The sequence below is a fragment of the Melanostigma gelatinosum genome, assembly GCF_949748355.1.
Source record: "Melanostigma gelatinosum genome assembly, chromosome: 18".
In the NCBI taxonomy this organism is placed as follows: Eukaryota; Metazoa; Chordata; class Actinopteri; order Perciformes; family Zoarcidae; genus Melanostigma; species Melanostigma gelatinosum.
Window position 1 is genome coordinate 14692622 of NC_136651.1, and position 20114 is coordinate 14712735.

Genomic DNA, 20114 nt, shown 5'->3' on the forward strand with positions numbered 1-20114 from the left:
GTTTAATTCTTGGTGTTTTTATTTTTCCAGTAGAATTGAGTAATGATTGAGTCAAGCGACTTGAACCAGGAGTGGGTGGGTTGAGATGGTATTGTGAATAGGTAATTTATTTTAGGAAGTATTGTCATTTTAACTGTAGCTGTTCTGCGTATTCCCAAATACGTGATGGCACCTGTGCAGAAAGGGATAGGTGGTGTATGGGCTGCCCCATCCCAACTGTTACTATCTAATGGAAGGATGGATGATTTACTCCAGTTAATGGAGTAGTCTGAGATATTAGAGAATGCTTCCATGACTTTAATAGTTTCCTGTAGTGATGAGTAGGGGTTTTGTAGGAAGAGCAATATATCATCTGCATAGAGACTGATCTTGTGATGGGTGTTGAGTGTTTGAATTCCTTTTTATGTAGATGTTCTGACGAATAGCTGCAGCTAACGGTTCAATGAAAATGTTGAAAAGTGAGGGAGAGAGTGGGCATCCTTGCCTAGTCCCCCTGTGCAGTGTGAAGCTTTGTGAGGTTTGTCCATTAGTGATGACAGTGGCTGACGGTGAAGTACATAGAATTTAACCCAGTTAATCAATGATTCCCCAAAGCCAAATCTTTGTAATGTGCTTGTGAGAAATGTCCAGTTTACTCTGTCGAAGGCTTTTTCTGCATCCAAGGAGGCTATGATGGTACCAGTTTGTTGTAATGATGAGTAATTGATTAAATTAAACAGTCTGCGTGCGTTAGTGGATGAATGTCTACCTTTGATAAAGCCGGTTTGATCTGGATGAATTATGGATGGAGTGACTTTGTCTAATCTGTGAGTTAATGTGAGTAATGTAAGTAGCTGTGGTTTGACAGTGCTTAAGTGTAAATGGACGCCCGGGAGAGTCTTCTGGTTTTGGGGTTTCTTTGCTACGTGGTCAACAGCCCGCTTGGTTTTACTTCCTATTTGCTGAGAGAGTTGTTGTTCAGTATCCCGACCAGATGTTTAAGTGTGATTTCATGCCGACTTCTTAAAGATTAAATTCCAAACCGTCGTCCTTTAAAGAAGACACTGCTCCATATCCATCGTGCCGTGAACATGTTTGTGCAGACACATTGCTGCACATCAGGAGATGTATATTATGAAATATGTGTGAACATGCATGCTGTCTCAGGCTCTGCAGTGCTTTTTACATCCAGCTGGCTCTGCAGTCTGTGAACCGCAGTGTGATCTCGCTACATGCAGCGCGCCCACCCAGGATAACCCCGGTGCACATTAGACTCCTCAGCAGATACGATGACTGCCGCTCTTTGTGTGCTACATGTCTGGTGTCCTCCACACTTGGCCTTAAACTCGCTGAATGGACTCCATGTGTGATGATGATAACTGTTTTGGAGTTGAGTCCCTACTTGTGTGTCGGATTTATTAATTTGCCTGATTCTTTATTTCACTGCAGCGAGCAGAAGGGGGATGTCTTTCCTCTTCTTAACATGTTGTTCATTTGTTTAGCGGTAGCTACGCTGTACTACACACTTTAATTTGTTTAGATCTTTTAGGAAATGTAGTCCGTTGCTTTATACATAAAGAAGCTTGGGGATACACAAGGGTGTTTGCTTTCAATAAGTCCAACATCACAAAAGTAATCCGCTACTATTTTGATAATCCATTAATAGTTTCAGCATCATCATTTTTCAAGCAAAAACTTCAATCTTTTGCCAGTTTCAGCTTCTCAAATGTGACGATTTGCTGTTTATCTCATTTCGTATAAATAATCATTAGTAGCATCTCAAGTTGCGGGACTAAACGTACATCTTTAAATTGCTGGTTTCATGTGACCAACAGTCGAAAAACCTAAAGATATTCAGTTTATTAGCAAATAAAATATTCACATTTGTAGAGCCACATAGCAGGTTGTATCATTGTTGAGTGACATTTTGATATGCTAACATTTACCCCCCCCCCCCCCCCCCCAATACATTCAGGTTTCCGAAACATTGTATTATGATTTAAACTTGATATGTCCCCCACTAATTCCCTGTTTTCTGTCTTGTCAGATAAACCATCATGATTCCCATCACAGAGCTCCGGTACTTTGCTGACACGCAGCCAGCGTACCGCATCCTGAAGCCATGGTGGGACGTTTTCACCGACTACATCTCCATCGTCATGCTGATGATCGCGGTGTTCGGCGGCACGCTGCAGGTCACGCAGGACAAGATGATCTGCCTGCCTTGCAAGTGGGTGGTCAACAGGTCCTGCGAGACCATGCCGGTCCCGAATGTGAGCGGCGCCGACGCGCCGGAACCCAAGGGGATTCAGTACGACCTCGACCAGCACCAGTACAACTATGTCGACGCCGTCTGCTACGAGAACAAACTGCACTGGTTTGCCAAATATTTCCCCTATCTGGTGCTACTCCACACCCTTATCTTCTTGGCCTGCAGTAACTTCTGGTTCAAGTTGGAGTGCGGAATGCGTTCGAGGTCGCAGCGAACGAGCTCGAGCTCCGTCAGGTTGACCATCTTCTTCAGGCTGTTGAGCACCATCAGCTTGGTGCCCTCGTTGTTGATGGAGAGCTTCTGGAGGTGCACACCCACATCCGTCACCACCTGTGGCAACTTGGTCAGGTTGCTTTTCAGACGGAGCACCTTGAGCCTCTTGAGCTCCCGGAGCCCGTCGATGACGATGTAGCGGTTATTCTCGGCGCTCAGGTTCCCGGTCAGGTGCAGCTCGCTGAGGTTCTTCAGGCTGTAGATCCACAGCGGGATCTTCTTGATGTCCGTGAACTTGACGTGGAGAGACTTCAGGTTCTCTCTCAGGAAAGCGAGAGCTGGCGCCTCAATTTTAGCCGGCGTGTGGTAGAGCCACATCTCCCTCAGGTTGCAGAGCTGGGCGATGATCGGCGGGATGGTCACGTCGGGGATGAGCTCCAGCTTGAGCACTTCCAGCTCGACCAGGTCAAACACCGTGTCCGGGATCCCGCTGAGCAAGAACAGATGCAGCTCCAGCTTTTCCTGCGAGTTCTTGGTGATGCGCTGCCTCAGCTTCCCCAGCGTCCACTCGTTGTTCAGGTTCAGCTGCCGCAGCTTGTTCTCGCTCACCTCGGACAGGAACACAGCGAAGCGCTTGGAGTACAGAGGGTCGTACTGATCGATCATGTGGAGCATGAAGGCAAAGTCGTTCTTCAGGTCGGGGATGTCGCTGTAGCTGCTTTCCTCACGGATCGATTCGAAGGAGTATCGTTTGAGGGAATGGCTGACCATCCAACAAAGAGTGTACATGCAGATGAGACCGTAAACCACCACCAGGCTGATGTAGAAACACGCCAAAATCTTGAAAAGAGTTGCTAACGGGTGAGCACAATAGAACGTGCTGTACCCTGTAAGTTTCTGAATGTTCACCGTGCACACCACACTGAACCTGATGTAGCGTACATAGTAGGCTGTGTAGCTGATTATCAGTATGAAATTGATTACTTTGATGATGGTCTGACGTATGTAAAGACGGTACACGATGTCACCCTCCTCTACGTGGATCCTGAACTTCTTCACCTTCTCAAAAAGAGCCATGGCCTGCTCCCCTTCCTTTTTATCCAAAACCCCAGTTTCTGAGCGATCGATTATTCCTTGTTCAATCCTGGACTTTGTTCACTGGAGCATGGGCACGCTAGCCTCAACGTCCTCGCTCACACACGAGGCCTTCTTGTCTGTCGAGCCGTTCATCTTCCCCAAAGGCTTGGGGTCGCTCTCCTCCACCACCATCTCAGACAAAGCCCTGGTTGTCCACGGGGAGTCAAAGCACTTGAGGAGGATGGAGACAAAGTGCTCCAGTTTAGAGCTTGTGCGGGTGAACTTAATAATAATAATAATAATAATCCTTTATTTTATATAGCGCTTTTCTAAGTACTCAAAGACGCTTTTACAAGGATCCATGCACACCATTCGCCCAGTCATACCGGTGATGGTAAGCTACGTCTGTAGCCACAGCTGCCCTGGGGCATTCCGCACTCCATCTACAGTTTGACAACCTGGAGGAGATCGACCTGAAGGACAACAACCTGAAGACGATCGAGGAGATCATCAGCTTCCAGCACCTGCACCGGCTCGTGTGCCTGAAGCTGTGGTACAACCAGATCGCCTACATCCCCATTCAGATCGGAACGCTCACCAACATGGAGAGGCTGTATCTGAACCGCAACAAGATAGAGAAAATCCCCAGTCAGCTGTTCTTCTGCCGCAAGCTGCGCTTCTTGGACCTGAGTCACAACAACCTGACCAGCATCCACGCCGACGTGGGCTTCCTCCAGAACCTGCAGTACTTCGCTGTGACGGCAAACCGGGTGAGAGGAAAACAAATCCATTAAATCTGAACCCTCATTCTCATTTCCTTTGTTCTTAGAGAGGTCATCCATCTCCGCCAATCTATTCTACAGTCATGTGTGAATAACATTCGCTCAAAGGCCAGATAAGGGATTTAGAAAGGTCAACGCTTTTGACTACTGGGATCTTCACAGGTTGGGAGTTTTGGCTTTAACTGTAGCCACATGACTGAGGCTTTAATCTTCTTTTATTCTTTCAGTCAGCTTGGACATATTTATTGTACAACACATATTATTTAACTTAACGTCACGTGGGACCACATGATTCTTTGAGCATGGTGAACTCCTGTCCCCCGAATCTAGTTTCTCTCTGATGGAGCTACTGTTTGACCCGTCGACTTCCTCAGAAGCTACCGATTGCTTTTCAAGTAAATCCTCACAAACGGGCTTTATTTAGGATGTTCTTTATTTCTGCCGCAAAGATAATGAACCTAAATGTTTTGAGGGGTGTACCAGATCTTGCCATTACTGTCATGGCTAGGTTAGTCAGTTTGGATTCAGGAGCATTTCAGTCTTTACAAAACGTTTATTTGATTCCCGATGTAGCAGTTTCATTCTGCTCACTGTGAGAAACTCCTGAAACCGCTGTTTTTCACCCCGGCTGATGTGTTTGAGGAGGGGATAAAAATCGGGAAATTGTATTAGCGGTGTGTGTATCTCTAAAGTGCTTAGCGACACCATTATGAACATCATTTTATGTTGTTATTCAACATATTGACTTTACATATACTTCCATCGAACATATATATATATTAAAAGTGCTTCAAGTTAATATTCAAAGACAAAATTTGATTTCAGCTTTGATTAAGTAAACATCCTGGTGTGGGGAAGTCAAGTCACTTCTTTGACACAACCACCAGAGGGTGTCATAAATAATTTGACAACACCTCTCAGAGTCAGACTTTTTCTTCCAATCTCAAAGACATGTCTGGGGAGGCATCCTGCAGTATTGCACAAAGAAATATGCACAAACAGTTGTCATCGCTTCATCGTCTGCCAATGTTTAGAGAGAAAGGGAGAAGTAGAGCAGGTTATGCATAGCAAAACCACCTTCACCAACTGGCTGAGGGCAGTGCTGCTGCAGGAGGGCGCAGCTGAGTTGAATGGCAATCAGCACAAATAACAAATTTGGTGAACTGGTGTTGACTGAAGGGTGTGTTGCTTAATCTTGCTCTGAACGGTGGGCTTAGCTTGTGTAAGTGGAACTGCAGTCAGTCTGAAACTAGGAGGCCTCCCAGTGCTGACACACCGCCTCTGTGGTGAGTCCACATACAGTTGTGTCTGTTGTATTCCTCTGTTACTGACTTGGTTTGCACATCACTTATGTTCCACAATCCAGAGACTTAAAACATTTATAAAAAAATCATTGTTTTTTCTTGTATTCTGATGTAGAATATTACATTGTAAACATTGCACAAAATGTACTTCGGATGTATATAGTTATGTGCATGTCATTGTAGAAAATGCATTGTGATTATTAACAGTTGAGGATTTGCAAATACAAGTAGTTAAAAGGCCACTGTAAAGTCAACACTACGCCACTAAACACAGTCAAATATTTAAGATATATTATGAATCTTTACAGAAGAGCAATTTATGGAATTGCAATATAACCATTCATCTGGTGTAACTCGGCACTGCCAGTGGTGGAATGTAACAAAGTACATTTACTTTGTACTGTACAATTCTGACATGCTCTTAACTTGAGTATTCCCATTGTATGCCACTTTATACTAGAACTAAATATGTTGTACTTTTTACTCCATTACATTTATTTGACACTTATAGTTACTAGTTACTAATGAAATAAAAAACATATGATATGCTTACAATGCAGTACCATACTGCTAATCTAGTATCTCAAATTGTAAAAAATGAAAAGAAAACACTGGAAACAATCAGAATCAGATTCAGCTTTATTGGCCATGTATGCATATGCGTAAGGACATTAAAGACAACAAAGTAGAACAGAGAAACTAAGCATAAACCTTTAACATTTAACTACTATGTACAATATAAATATAAATATCGAAGAATATGAACATAAACAACAACGACAATGGATTTGGGAATGGACAGTGGATTATGATATAATATCACTAATTGGGCTATAAACACATCATTTGTACGTAATATTAAAACAATCATACGAAATATGTCAAATTCTGATTTCTTAAAATTAACCAACTTTGCCATACTACTGCCGTGCTTTTATTTTGATGGCGGCTCTGTATTAGTACTTCCGCCAGTCTCGTGCAATAGCAGTTGTCTTCGTGACAGCGGACGGCACCGCTCTGGTTTATACCGTCGTGTGGTTTTTCTCCTCCGTCACTGTTGTACGGGGCGCCAGCCCGGTGTCCGACCGGCTACAGCTGCTGAGAAACGTTTGAGAAATGTGTCACCCGTGTGCGGCGGAGCAGAGAGACACCGTCTTTACCAAGGTCTGTCTCTCTCTCTCTTAATTTCCCTTATTTGTTTGACTGGCTTTAATAGCCATGCGGGTCACGGTGGTTTCTCTGCCGCAGCGTGCTCACAGGGTATCGGTATGAGGTCGCTTTCCGGGGTAGACAGCATATTATTTAATCTTAAATCCCCCCCCCAAAATAGCTAATGAGCCATTATCGCTCAACGTTTGTAGGCCAGAAAGGCAACGCAACGGTTATTAATTCTGCTGTATTGTGGCCGACAGCACAAACAATGTTGCTAGGATACTAGGATAGTTAACAATGGTTTAAATGCAAACATTAATAAATACATTGTGATATATGTCTCAGTAAAGCGCTGTTGTTTGATCTAATCTTTCCTCCCCGTGTTTCATTATGACACCAATATTGCAGGTATACTATAAGATATAGTTTATCTGTAATATGAATGTAAGATCTTAAATATAGCTGGTGTCATTTGTAGTAATATAAATTTGGATGGCAATATTACAGTCCTTTCTTGTAAGGTTGCAAATCAAATATATTCACATTATTTTAATGATGTCATCAACACGTGCCTTTACACAGTTGTGTGTGACACAGAAGCAGTGTTGTAGTGAAAAATAAAGTAGCTAGAACCAGTTAAACCTGGTCAAGACTGACAACAAAGCCCTGCCTGCTGCAACACCAGGTTTTGGGCAGATGGGTGAGATCAGGAGTGTTTCTTTTGATTTCAAGGAACAGGAAATATATCTTGTTTTGGAAGGATGTGTGGGGTCTGTGATTGCCAAGAACACGATCCTGGATTTCTTTTTATTTACAGTAAACATTTAACATCCACACCTCAAAAAGATGCACCCAATCAAAATGCAGCCAAACAGGCAGACTAATAAAAACCAGTAACCTCTCAAATATATATATTTGTGGAAAGGTTATTAATGCTGAAGAGAGCAAAATCTTATGCTATATACTAGTATTTAATGTACAATAATATAAAACCGCAAATCCTCTCATTGGAGAAGCAAGAATTAGGAAATGTTTGGCATTTTTGCTTAAAAACTGACTTAAATGCTTGGCTCAAAATTGCTTCTGATTCAGTTTTTTGTTTATAGAGTAATCACTGCGAGTCCTTTTATTAATTATCAGATGGTCTGAGGCTCGTGTGAAGCATCGACTGCACTGGGATGTGGACGGCTTCAACAACTGGAAGAACTGGTGAAAGAATCCCCAAATGTGCCACACCCTTTTTAGATTGACACTCATCCATGCACCATCAGCACAGCGAAGAAGCCAGTAAACGTGTGTGAGATATACCGAACACAAAAAGTGCATATCATCTAATGTAATAAAACATCAAGCCAGTAATTGGGGAACGCTGGCTTCCATCAATATTTCCATCCAGCCATCCATTTATTTTCTAAACCACTTATTTTCTTAAGGGGGCTGGAAGCTATCCCAGAATGCCTTGTGTGAGTTGATGGGTATACAATAAACAGGTTGGCAGTCCAACATAAGGTTCACACACAGCAATTCGTCTGTCCGAAAGATCACCGTTCTGATAACGCTAACAAGCTCAAAAAGACAACCCCAACATGGCGCTGTTACGTGGATATAACGCTCACCATCCTACTTAAAGGTGTTTGTACGCTAACGTTTGCTAATTAGCGCTAAACATAAAGTCCAATTGAGGTGGACGGGAGCTGCAGATATTTGTACAAATTAGTTTTTTGACCCGATGATGGCGTTGGATGAAGAGTAAGGGGATCACCGAAGTCTGTCTTTTGTCTCTAATTCCTAAATTCAGTTTGCTGTGGTTTCAGGTTTACTTCATTTCATTTTCAGAGAGAGATATCTTTGTCAGGATTTTCTTTCTCTACTTGTCTTTGACCGTAGCTTGAGTTGAGAGACTCTAGTGTTCTTGAGGGAAGTCATATCCGGCCCTGTGATATTTTGGCTCTCTTGTCGGCCAGGTTCACCTGCAGCTCCATCAGACCGTGTGTCAGTGCCTCATGGACAAAGACATGCCTGTACACAATAGAAGGTCTGTTCAGGGAACAGATTCAGGAGAAATGCACCGGGGGTATGGCTACAAACAGGAATCCAGTTTTAATCACAAATAATTACATCATATTCTCCTGGACATCAGAAAGCTTTAGTTACACAAAGTAGAAGTCCTTTGTTTTGGGGAGATGGGCAGTGTGAATGCAGAGACGAGATAAGATGACTGTTCTGTGTAAAGATATTGTGAAAGAAATCTGTGATGTTCTTTCAAACTAAAGATACCAGTCTGTCGCACTGTTTACTGGAACTGGATGCTAGGATAACGTCCTTCAACAAACATGCCACATGCATCTTCTGTTCTTACAGTTTACTTACTTACCAGTGCCGTCATGTGAGAGGCCATTATCTACAGTTTGAACTTGTTGCTGCAAGTTTCAAGCCGTAGCATATTTAATGTACTGTTCTGGTCTGGGATGTGTAATTAATCTGTTTGTCATACAGTGTGGAAATTACATTGATGTCAAATGTTGTTTTTTAATACCTTGCAAATGGTATTACTGTGTACTGTAATGTCTGAGTGCAAGTACAGAAGCAGCAGCGTCACAGAGGAGGCCCTCAGCGACTGTACTGCCATTCTGGTTTGAACCGGATAAAACAAGACCTTTTATTTTTTATGACCACTTGACCAGCTATCCTCTTTCATCCTCGTCCCGAAAGTAAGGGCTGAGTTGAGCGGACAGGGAGATACAATAGGACACAGAAGTGATGAGACTATTGGTTTGTTTTTTTGTTTTTTTTTTAATCTTTTTTATTGAAAGACACGAGACAATATTAAGACAATACATAGACATAACAACAAGAGGATGACAAGAACAGTGGGATAAAAGCCAGCAAATATCATATAGTCAGTGTGTGTGTATGTGTGTATGTGTGCGTGTGTGTGTGTGTGTGTGTGAGAGAATGTCCTTGAGCCTTTTGAGATGGAGGAAAAAAAAAAATATATATATATATATATATATATATATATATATATATATATATATATATATAATAATAGTAATTAAAAAAACCAAACCAGAGTGAGAGTTTTTGTAGAGTGGCCAGTTTAATTCTTGGTGTTTTTATTTTTCCAGTAGAATTGAGTAATGATTGAGTCAAGCGACTTGAACCAGGAGTGGGTGGGTTGAGATGGTATTGTGAATAGGTAATTTATTTGAGGAAGTATTGTCATTTTAACTGTAGCTGTTCTGCGTATTCCCAAATACGTGATGGCACCTGTGCAGAAAGGGATAGGTGGTGTATGGGCTGCCCCATCCCAACTGTTACTATCTAATGGAAGGATGGATGATTTACTCCAGTTAATGGAGTAGTCTGAGATATTAGAGAATGCTTCCATGACTTTAATAGTTTCCTGTAGTGATGAGTAGGGGTTTTGTAGGAAGCGCAATATATCATCTGCATAGAGACTGATCTTGTGATGGGTGTTGAGTGTTTGAATTCCTTTTTATGTAGATGTTCTGACGAATAGCTGCAGCTAACGGTTCAATGAAAATGTTGAAAAGTGAGGGAGAGAGTGGGCATCCTTGCCTAGTCCCCCTGTGCAGTGTGAAGCTTTGTGAGGTTTGTCCATTAGTGATGACAGTGGCTGACGGTGAAGTACATAGAATTTAACCCAGTTAATCAATGATTCCCCAAAGCCAAATCTTTGTAATGTGCTTGTGAGAAATGTCCAGTTTACTCTGTCGAAGGCTTTTTCTGCATCCAAGGAGGCTATGATGGTACCAGTTTGTTGTAATGATGAGTAATTGATTAAATTAAACAGTCTGCGTGCGTTAGTGGATGAATGTCTACCTTTGATAAAGCCGGTTTGATCTGGATGAATTATGGATGGAGTGACTTTGTCTAATCTGTGAGTTAATGTGAGTAATGTAAGTAGCTGTGGTTTGACAGTGCTTAAGTGTAAATGGACGCCCGGGAGAGTCTTCTGGTTTTGGGGTTTCTTTGCTACGTGGTCAACAGCCCGCTTGGTTTTACTTCCTATTTGCTGAGAGAGTTGTTGTTCAGTATCCCGACCAGATGTTTAAGTGTGATTTCATGCCGACTTCTTAAAGATTAAATTCCAAACCGTCGTCCTTTAAAGAAGACACTGCTCCATATCCATCGTGCCGTGAACATGTTTGTGCAGACACATTGCTGCACATCAGGAGATGTATATTATGAAATATGTGTGAACATGCATGCTGTCTCAGGCTCTGCAGTGCTTTTTACATCCAGCTGGCTCTGCAGTCTGTGAACCGCAGTGTGATCTCGCTACATGCAGCGCGCCCACCCAGGATAACCCCGGTGCACATTAGACTCCTCAGCAGATACGATGACTGCCGCTCTTTGTGTGCTACATGTCTGGTGTCCTCCACACTTGGCCTTAAACTCGCTGAATGGACTCCATGTGTGATGATGATAACTGTTTTGGAGTTGAGTCCCTACTTGTGTGTCGGATTTATTAATTTGCCTGATTCTTTATTTCACTGCAGCGAGCAGAAGGGGGATGTCTTTCCTCTTCTTAACATGTTGTTCATTTGTTTAGCGGTAGCTACGCTGTACTACACACTTTAATTTGTTTAGATCTTTTAGGAAATGTAGTCCGTTGCTTTATACATAAAGAAGCTTGGGGATACACAAGGGTGTTTGCTTTCAATAAGTCCAACATCACAAAAGTAATCCGCTACTATTTTGATAATCCATTAATAGTTTCAGCATCATCATTTTTCAAGCAAAAACTTCAATCTTTTGCCAGTTTCAGCTTCTCAAATGTGACGATTTGCTGTTTATCTCATTTCGTATAAATAATCATTAGTAGCATCTCAAGTTGCGGGACTAAACGTACATCTTTAAATTGCTGGTTTCATGTGACCAACAGTCGAAAAACCTAAAGATATTCAGTTTATTAGCAAATAAAATATTCACATTTGTAGAGCCACATAGCAGGTTGTATCATTGTTGAGTGACATTTTGATATGCTAACATTTACCCCCCCCCCCCCCCCCCCCAATACATTCAGGTTTCCGAAACATTGTATTATGATTTAAACTTGATATGTCCCCCACTAATTCCCTGTTTTCTGTCTTGTCAGATAAACCATCATGATTCCCATCACAGAGCTCCGGTACTTTGCTGACACGCAGCCAGCGTACCGCATCCTGAAGCCATGGTGGGACGTTTTCACCGACTACATCTCCATCGTCATGCTGATGATCGCGGTGTTCGGCGGCACGCTGCAGGTCACGCAGGACAAGATGATCTGCCTGCCTTGCAAGTGGGTGGTCAACAGGTCCTGCGAGACCATGCCGGTCCCGAATGTGAGCGGCGCCGACGCGCCGGAACCCAAGGGGATTCAGTACGACCTCGACCAGCACCAGTACAACTATGTCGACGCCGTCTGCTACGAGAACAAACTGCACTGGTTTGCCAAATATTTCCCCTATCTGGTGCTACTCCACACCCTTATCTTCTTGGCCTGCAGTAACTTCTGGTTCAAGTTGGAGTGCGGAATGCGTTCGAGGTCGCAGCGAACGAGCTCGAGCTCCGTCAGGTTGACCATCTTCTTCAGGCTGTTGAGCACCATCAGCTTGGTGCCCTCGTTGTTGATGGAGAGCTTCTGGAGGTGCACACCCACATCCGTCACCACCTGTGGCAACTTGGTCAGGTTGCTTTTCAGACGGAGCACCTTGAGCCTCTTGAGCTCCCGGAGCCCGTCGATGACGATGTAGCGGTTATTCTCGGCGCTCAGGTTCCCGGTCAGGTGCAGCTCGCTGAGGTTCTTCAGGCTGTAGATCCACAGCGGGATCTTCTTGATGTCCGTGAACTTGACGTGGAGAGACTTCAGGTTCTCTCTCAGGAAAGCGAGAGCTGGCGCCTCAATTTTAGCCGGCGTGTGGTAGAGCCACATCTCCCTCAGGTTGCAGAGCTGGGCGATGATCGGCGGGATGGTCACGTCGGGGATGAGCTCCAGCTTGAGCACTTCCAGCTCGACCAGGTCAAACACCGTGTCCGGGATCCCGCTGAGCAAGAACAGATGCAGCTCCAGCTTTTCCTGCGAGTTCTTGGTGATGCGCTGCCTCAGCTTCCCCAGCGTCCACTCGTTGTTCAGGTTCAGCTGCCGCAGCTTGTTCTCGCTCACCTCGGACAGGAACACAGCGAAGCGCTTGGAGTACAGAGGGTCGTACTGATCGATCATGTGGAGCATGAAGGCAAAGTCGTTCTTCAGGTCGGGGATGTCGCTGTAGCTGCTTTCCTCACGGATCGATTCGAAGGAGTATCGTTTGAGGGAATGGCTGACCATCCAACAAAGAGTGTACATGCAGATGAGACCGTAAACCACCACCAGGCTGATGTAGAAACACGCCAAAATCTTGAAAAGAGTTGCTAACGGGTGAGCACAATAGAACGTGCTGTACCCTGTAAGTTTCTGAATGTTCACCGTGCACACCACACTGAACCTGATGTAGCGTACATAGTAGGCTGTGTAGCTGATTATCAGTATGAAATTGATTACTTTGATGATGGTCTGACGTATGTAAAGACGGTACACGATGTCACCCTCCTCTACGTGGATCCTGAACTTCTTCACCTTCTCAAAAAGAGCCATGGCCTGCTCCCCTTCCTTTTTATCCAAAACCCCAGTTTCTGAGCGATCGATTATTCCTTGTTCAATCCTGGACTTTGTTCGCTGGAGCATGGGCACGCTAGCCTCAACGTCCTCGCTCACACACGAGGCCTTCTTGTCTGTCGAGCCGTTCATCTTCCCCAAAGGCTTGGGGTCGCTCTCCTCCACCACCATCTCAGACAAAGCCCTGGTTGTCCACGGGGAGTCAAAGCACTTGAGGAGGATGGAGACAAAGTGCTCCAGTTTAGAGCTTGTGCGGGGGAACTTAATAATAATAATAATAATAATCCTTTATTTTATATAGCGCTTTTCTAAGTACTCAAAGACGCTTTTACAAGGATCCATGCACACCATTCGCCCAGTCATACCGGTGATGGTAAGCTACGTCTGTAGCCACAGCTGCCCTGGGGCATTCCGCACTCCATCTACAGTTTGCACAACCTGGAGGAGATCGACCTGAAGGACAACAACCTGAAGACGATCGAGGAGATCATCAGCTTCCAGCACCTGCACCGGCTCGTGTGCCTGAAGCTGTGGTACAACCAGATCGCCTACATCCCCATTCAGATCGGAACGCTCACCAACATGGAGAGGCTGTATCTGAACCGCAACAAGATAGAGAAAATCCCCAGTCAGCTGTTCTTCTGCCGCAAGCTGCGCTTCTTGGACCTGAGTCACAACAACCTGACCAGCATCCACGCCGACGTGGGCTTCCTCCAGAACCTGCAGTACTTCGCTGTGACGGCAAACCGGGTGAGAGGAAAACAAATCCATTAAATCTGAACCCTCATTCTCATTTCCTTTGTTCTTAGAGAGGTCATCCATCTCCGCCAATCTATTCTACAGTCATGTGTGTATAACATTCGCTCAAAGGCCAGATAAGGGATTTACAAAGGTCAACGCTTTTGACTACTGGGATCTTCACAGGTTGGGAGTTTTGGCTTTAACTGTAGCCACATGACTGAGGCTTTAATCTTCTTTTATTCTTTCAGTCAGCTTGGACATATTTATTGTACAACACATTATTTAACTTAACGTCACGTGGGACCACATGATTCTTTGAGCATGGCGAACTCCTGTCCCCCGAATCTAGTTTCTCTCTGATGGAGCTACTGTTTGACCCGTCGACTTCCTCAGAAGCTAACGATTGCTTTTCAAGTAAATCCTCACAAACGGGCTTTATTTAGGATGTTCTTTATTTCTGCCGCAAAGATAATGAACCTAAATGTTTTGAGGGGTGTACCAGATCTTGCCATTACTGTCATGGCTAGGTTAGTCAGTTTGGATTCAGGAGCATTTCAGTCTTTACAAAACGTTTATTTGATTCCCGATGTAGCAGTTTCATTCTGCTCACTGTGAGAAACTCCTGAAACCGCTGTTTTTCACCCCGGCTGATGTGTTTTCAGTAAAGGCTACTATTACTGCCATTTTACTGTGTTCGCCTGTGTGGTTTTACACTGATAACCGGTTCCAGCGGGTTTGTATGCCGCCAGAAATAGCTTCATTAAATGGGACCCCGCTGGTGGTCTCTGAGCCTTCTCGTGCCTAAATCCGACATTATCAATTCAAATGAGTTATGTAATATTGTGACTATTTTGGACATCAATGAATAGAGATTAAACATTTAGTTTTGAGACAAACAAGGAGTTATAAATGTATAAACGTCTGTCCATGGGACATAAGTACACAAAGGCTTCAAGGGACATTTTAGATTATTCGTTTGAAGCCTTGTCAAACCATTTTTTCTGCGTTTTCGTTTTCCGGAATCTAAATTTAGTTTTGAGGCTTCCCACCTAAAGTCTGGCTGTGAAGCGTTGAGTGTCCAAATCTTGTTTTGTTTTGTTGCCTGACAATGCATATGGATGAAAAAAACAACCTTTCTGTTCACCGTTAACTTCCACCCTTCATTATTCTGTCTCTCGTCTTTCTTTCTGTTCACCGTTAACTTCCACCCTTCATTATTCTGTCTCTCGTCTTTCTTTCTGTTCACCGTTAACTTCCACCCTTCTTTATTCTGTCTCTCGTCTTTCTTTCTGTTCATCGTTAACTTCCACCCTTCTTTATTCTGTCTCTCTCCACTTAAGATCGAGACTTTGCCCCCGGAGCTCTTCGAGTGCAAGAAGCTGCGCACTCTGAATCTGGGAAACAACTGCCTGCAGACGCTGCCGTCGCGCTTCGGGGAACTCACCGGCTTGACCCAGCTGGAGCTGAGGGGGAACCGCCTCGAGTGTCTCACGGTGGAGCTCGGCGAGTGTCGTCTGTTGAAGAGGAGCAGTCTGGTGGTGGAGGAGGACCTGTTCAACACGCTGCCGCCAGAAGTCAAAGAGCAGCTGTGGAGGGCCGACAAGGACGTTAAATGACTGGTATACCACAGAGCACTATTTAGATGACATATACATGAGATAAAAACACCTGTGCATTCAAGTGTCACGTGATGTTTTTGTTTTTCAATGTAATTTAGCTTTGACCTCTCAAAATGACAAGGAGATATATTTAAAAAGCAGCGGATGAAGCGTGTGAAGTCTCTATATTGAAACTATGCGCTCTTCAGACTGAGGCACAAACGTTAAATCTGCAAAGGGATTAAAATGCTAATAAAACAGGCGAGATGCAATTCCTGTTTTAAGCCTCATGAAATATGCATGCTTCTGTATGAGCCATATGCAGAGGAAATGGCACACTGACATGCCGCAGAGAGGAACAGGGATCATTTTATGCTCCGTTGGCAATTGGTATGTAAAGACTGTGATTTCAACCCCTGACACAAATGGCCGATCTTTATCTCACTGCAGGAAAAAGATAATTCATGATCTGCCATAGACACATTTGGAAAAACCTATGTTTATCAGAGAAGTGACTTTTTCACAGTATAAGGAAACCACACATTCAAGACTTAGTCAAGATACTAATTTTTAAATGCGGCCCTCTTCTGTGGTCTAGTGTCAGTCAGACGGGTGAAATATGGTCGGCTTTGGCCTCTTTTGTACCTCCAGGGTATGATTTTAGTGCATTAGCGGGATAACTGCTGACGTCAAATGCAATATTGCTAAAAACAATGCTGGAAAAAGTGAGTGCTTCGGGCATTTCCTCTGATTACATCAACTTAATGAAAAACACAACACAAACTGCCTGAGCAACACAGTCATACAATCAGAGACTGAGGCGTTTGCTTTGTTTTACAATCACAACACTGACATCTTTCCTTCTTGGGCTTAGCTCTTGGAGGTTTGTGTTCTGAGGAATTCAAGAGTTCAATCCCTGACACCGAACCCCGCGATATTACAGATTGTTCTCCAGCTCTTTCACCTCAATAAGACATGAGGAAATGTCAAGCTCAGCGACGATGGGCTACATTCCAAAGTTGGTATGCGCACGATGCCGTGCTTAAACCGAGCGAACATTTTACGCACAGATCCAGGATTCAGCAACATTGTCTTACTCTGCACCTTACACTTTTAACTATAATTAGGCACCCGTGAGCAATGTTCCCTCTAATTTTTCATGTGTCTGGGCATACACACAAGCTCTCTGAGCACACTGAGGACCACTGTGAGCAACATCAGATGTGCACGCTGTGGCCACACACCAGTATCACACCTGTTCAAAACCTTGGATCATAGCAAGTTACATGGCTTATTAAAATAATCAAATTACAGCAGCAATTTTCACTAGTTTACTTTTAATATAAGTGATTTGACAAACTTTAAAGGAAAAAGACAAAAATCTTGTTGTTCATGAGATGTGTAGTATGTTTTATGTGAGAGTCCTGCTTGGCCATGGGAAGAGTCTTGCTTTGGCCTGTGTGAGGGTCCTGTTCTGGAAGAAATTATACATATACACCTTTCAGACATAACATTTTGTTCACATTAAAACATTCACATTTTGCACAATGACGTGTGCTGTAGCTTGTGATACAGTGTAAATTCCTGTAACTCTGTCTGTAAAATATGTAATTACTCAGTTTTTTATTATCATTTCTACTACCCATAAATTATCTAGTAGTAACATAATTTAATGATTAATATCCATAAGTAAAAAATCTTAATAAATGTCACTAGAATATGCACAAATCTGACTTAAATTTTACCTTATTTTTCACGTCTGTCCTTCTCACTTCTCCAATGGTTGTACACTTTGTCCAGGTTGATGGCTTCGTCTGCTTCTTGCTTTGACTTTATGTCGCTGCCCGTTCGTTTCGCCATGATAAGGGGTTAGCATTTGCGTCTCGTAACTCCGCCGCACTGTTGTTAGCTAGCTAACCTGCACGGCGCGAATGGGCAGGGCAATAGTGTCAATGCTATGATTGGCTGCGTAGCGTAAGTGAACCGAATCGTATCATTGGCTGGACACCTGTCACTCACTGAGTTACGTTGCAAAATAGTACAGAAAACAAAATTATTATTATTATTATTATTGGTTTAATTGATTAGATAAGATTAGGACTAATATTAGATATTAATTAATACGTTTATGTTGAATTTTATTTTATGCGCTGCATAGATTTTCTTGTGCGCTGAGAATGTGCGAGCAGTGCGCGATTGCTCAAGCGCGCAGCTTAGAGGGAACATTGCCCGTGAGCATTATCCCATATTAGCCACATTAAAAACCAGCCAATATCACCTGTATATGGCAATATAATCACATTCACACAAGGTTTGACTTAATGCGGCGGTATCTGAAGCTGAAAGACCTCTTCAGGTGATTGCATGCCGGTGGGCTATTTAGTAAGATTGCCAGACTGGACTGTGACACAATTAAAGTATTGTGCTGTGTTTTCTCTGAGTTTTGTATTCAACAAGACTGAGCGTGTGGAGCCATGCTAGCAGGCACAGCAGGGGTTTTGAGCTCAATTGAACATTAGCATCCTAATGTACCGACAATGACATGGCTGAATTAAAGCAGGTATTGTTGACAAGGTTCGACCAATGTAAGCCTGTTAGTGAGCTAAGATTGGTTAACTCTTAACACAATGTAAACCTGAGGCTGATTGTTTCAGGAAGTATTTGTTCATAAAGTATTGGACAAATTAGAATGTTGACCTGCTGGTGGCGCGAGAGGAAAAGTCACAAACTTCTGCAAAAAGCTGGCAATGACAGAATAGTGGACAGAATGACAGTAACTTTACTGACAGTGGTTTGTTTTTTTTAAATCTGTGCATCATGTTGCCCTCATGACGGAACTGACAGAATGTTCACACAAGGTTAGCAGCAGAAGCTGCGGAGGGGGCGGGACCAACGAATCCTGGAAGTCCCTGGAGCCAAAAACGCTGCATTCTAGAAAAGCCTGCAGTGTTGTAGTGACACTCACTGGGATCAGCTTGACAGGTCAACGAGCCAACAAAGCAGCTTACAGGCCTTCAAATGGAAACTAGAATCTGTACACGATACAGGTGACCAACACACTGTACAGCCTGTTTGAAATGTATTAATTGTCTTATTAATTGTTTCTTAGATGCACTATTATTCAGGATACTGAGTGGAAACTATTCACTATTTACACTACAGAAAAAAAGAAGCTTTTTGGATTTGTGTAAGAGGTTGTATTGATTGTTTAAAACCAACAGCTACACCCTTACATGTACTCCTTCTCCATTGCCCTCTCCTCCCTCCTGTTTACGCCCTTCATTTTAAATTGAAGAAATAGTGCTGTTGTGGGAATTATATTGAGTGCTGCTCTCACCCTCGACCCTTGTATTGCGTTGCCCATTTTCTTCTAGTTTTTCGAGGATTTGCAGCTCAACTGGCAACCAGTATATGTCATCATTGAAGAAGAAGAGCCCCGCCACCCTTTTCTTTTTTTTGGATGATTCACCGCAAGGAGAAGAATATTCTGAACATTTCACCGACATTGATAGGTTTTTGTATTTGCTCACCACACCCATCTGTCCCATCACCCTCAAAGTAGAATGGGAATCAGAGGTTTAATGAAAGAAATTGTGCAATTGATCCGCCTTTTATACTAATAGGAATACAGATCACAGTCAATTACGGGTCTTCTCATCTTGTTGTTTTAGAGGAAGGCAGAGAGGGGAAGATGGAGTGAAGGAGACGGGGGTGTTTGGCGGGTCTGCTGAGAGATTTACCACCCAATCTATGTATTCTTGGCTTCTATTGATCCCCCCACAGCTTTACAATCAGTGGGTCGATGTCATCCAAAGCATACTGAAATCCAGCCAGCAACACCATTAGTAGGCAGGTCTTAACGTAAGTACTGTAAGGCCTCCTTACCGATCACCAGACACCCGTATGTCTGTCTTTACATGGCCTCACCGTGAAATTAAAAACCTCGAAAGGTTCAATAGGTTCATGTGAAAATACAATACGCTCTGTTGTTATGAAAGAGTATCCAAGCTTTTTTCAAAACTGCGACAGGTAAGGGGAAAAAAAAGTTCCAATTTGTAGACTAGAGACGAAAGGAAAGAGTCGGCTTGTATATTTCTGTACAGCAATTACAATCAACACGAGCAACCACAGGCTTAAGTTGTTGAAATGAAGGGAGAAATCCTGCGGAGACAGCAACTTGTATAACAATACAAATAAAGATGCAATTATAGCATTTTATCGAAGCAAATGTCATAACAACCCACTCAGCTGCTAATTGATGTTGTTTTTCATTGCAAAGCTTCCATAACAGCGGCCATGAATTCAATAATAATGTGTACGCAGCAAAAGAGAGAG

At 43.3% G+C, this 20114-nt stretch overlaps 2 protein-coding genes and 1 pseudogene across 3 annotated transcripts; 1 reads left to right on the plus strand and 2 right to left on the minus strand.

Annotated features, from left to right (window-relative positions):
* Positions 1-2367: 2367 nt before the first annotated feature.
* Positions 2368-3904, minus strand: LOC306792342 (volume-regulated anion channel subunit LRRC8A-like; annotated as a pseudogene). Its single transcript has 2 exons — positions 3887-3904; positions 2368-3823 (listed from the first exon to the last, which is right to left on the minus strand). The product of its transcript is annotated as a volume-regulated anion channel subunit LRRC8A-like (transcript).
* An 8341-nt stretch (positions 3905-12245) lies between these two features.
* LOC306792343 (volume-regulated anion channel subunit LRRC8A-like) lies at positions 12246-13803 on the minus strand (the record flags this gene model as incomplete). The annotated part of the gene is made up of 2 exons (XM_079289414.1): positions 12246-13701; positions 13789-13803. 2 exons carry the CDS (start codon positions 13801-13803, stop codon positions 12253-12255), a joined length of 1464 nt encoding a protein of 487 aa, XP_079145540.1. The 3' UTR covers positions 12246-12252.
* On the plus strand, positions 13762-15797 carry LOC306792344 (volume-regulated anion channel subunit LRRC8A-like; the record flags this gene model as incomplete). Its single annotated transcript, XM_079289415.1, has 2 exons — positions 13762-14190; positions 15522-15797. Exons 1-2 carry the CDS (start codon positions 14023-14025, stop codon positions 15795-15797), a joined length of 444 nt encoding a protein of 147 aa, XP_079145541.1. The 5' UTR covers positions 13762-14022.
* Positions 15798-20114: the final 4317 nt, after the last annotated feature.